Below are 1,123 nucleotides of genomic sequence, written 5' to 3' on the forward strand. Positions count from 1 at the left end.
TTCCTTCCGGAGACTCGCAGCCAGCGTCCATAATCGGGCTTGCCATACCGGAGGGAAGCGGCGTTGACTCTTCGGGAGACTCCAGAGGAGTGGCAGACGTCACAGACCGTGAGCGTCCATGAGGAAGCTCGTCAAGTGACACAGGTCGGGATGGTTCCAGGGGAGGCAGGGAACCATACGAAGGTACCGACTCAGCCGGGCTCTGAAGATTACCAGGGGCCGGCGACGGGAGCGGTGTAGAGGCGAGCGGCGGCGACGGGGGCGAATAATGCCCGTGAACGGGTCGTCCCTCCGCTGTAGGAGGTGACGACATAAACGGCCGCGGGAGTAACGTAGACGGTCTTGATGAGGCTGCAGGAGTAGAGGCTGCCGAAGGGGGCACAGGCCTCGTCCGTAATCTAGACGGGACAGGAGGTGCAGACGGACCATCCGGCACGTACAAAGACTCTGGCGTTCGAGAAGAAAGCCGTAGGCTTGGCTTTACGATCGTAGAAGGCTTTGTACCTCGCTGCTGCATGAGTGACTGCCTGGTCGACCTCATCATCCAAGTAAGCTCGTACCCTAGCCACATACTGTCCATACGTCTCAGTATCAAATACCAGTGAGCTATAGGCAGACGTTGTAGGAATAAAGTCGGCCGGGGGCTCACGTCCAAACATAAGCATAAATGGACTGTAACCAGTAGACGAGTGGATAGCGGTATTGTACTTGAACATGGGGGCTGGCAGATGGGTTGGCCAGTCGGGAATGCAACAGTGTCTCCTCAACATCGACAAGATGGTTCCGTTAAGTCGTTCGACCAAACCGTTACCAGCTGGATGGTAGATGGTCGTCCGAGACTTAGAGATACCTAGAGCGTCCAAGGTAGCTCGGAAGAGAGCGCTCTCGAATTGCTGTCCTCGATCTGAATGAATCCGTGCTGGCGGACCAAATCGAGCAAACAACCCAACTTGAATCAAGTTACTTGATGTTTGGTTGGTGTTCGAAAATAATTGGGAGTAGCGATACCGTAACTCGGTGAACGTATGGATAATAGTTTATGGTCATATCGTTGGCTCCGGCTTGAGCATGCTTGTAGGATTGTAAAACACAACAGTTGATTGCGGGAATTTCCTTGGAACGT

The 1,123-nt window shown here is 54.1% G+C and overlaps 1 protein-coding gene across 1 annotated transcript; it reads right to left on the bottom strand.

The window, feature by feature from the left end:
• Window positions 1-209: 209 nt before the first annotated feature.
• On the bottom strand, window positions 210-716 carry Pmar_PMAR017948 (hypothetical protein; the record flags this gene model as incomplete). The annotated part of the gene is made up of 2 exons (XM_002777589.1): window positions 210-398; window positions 441-716. 2 exons carry the CDS (start codon window positions 714-716, stop codon window positions 210-212), a joined length of 465 nt encoding a protein of 154 aa, XP_002777635.1.
• Between the last annotated feature and the right edge of the window lie 407 nt (window positions 717-1,123).

Source organism: Perkinsus marinus (assembly GCF_000006405.1).
Source record: "Perkinsus marinus ATCC 50983 genomic scaffold scf_1104296951412, whole genome shotgun sequence".
NCBI lineage: Eukaryota > Perkinsozoa > Perkinsida > Perkinsidae > Perkinsus > Perkinsus marinus.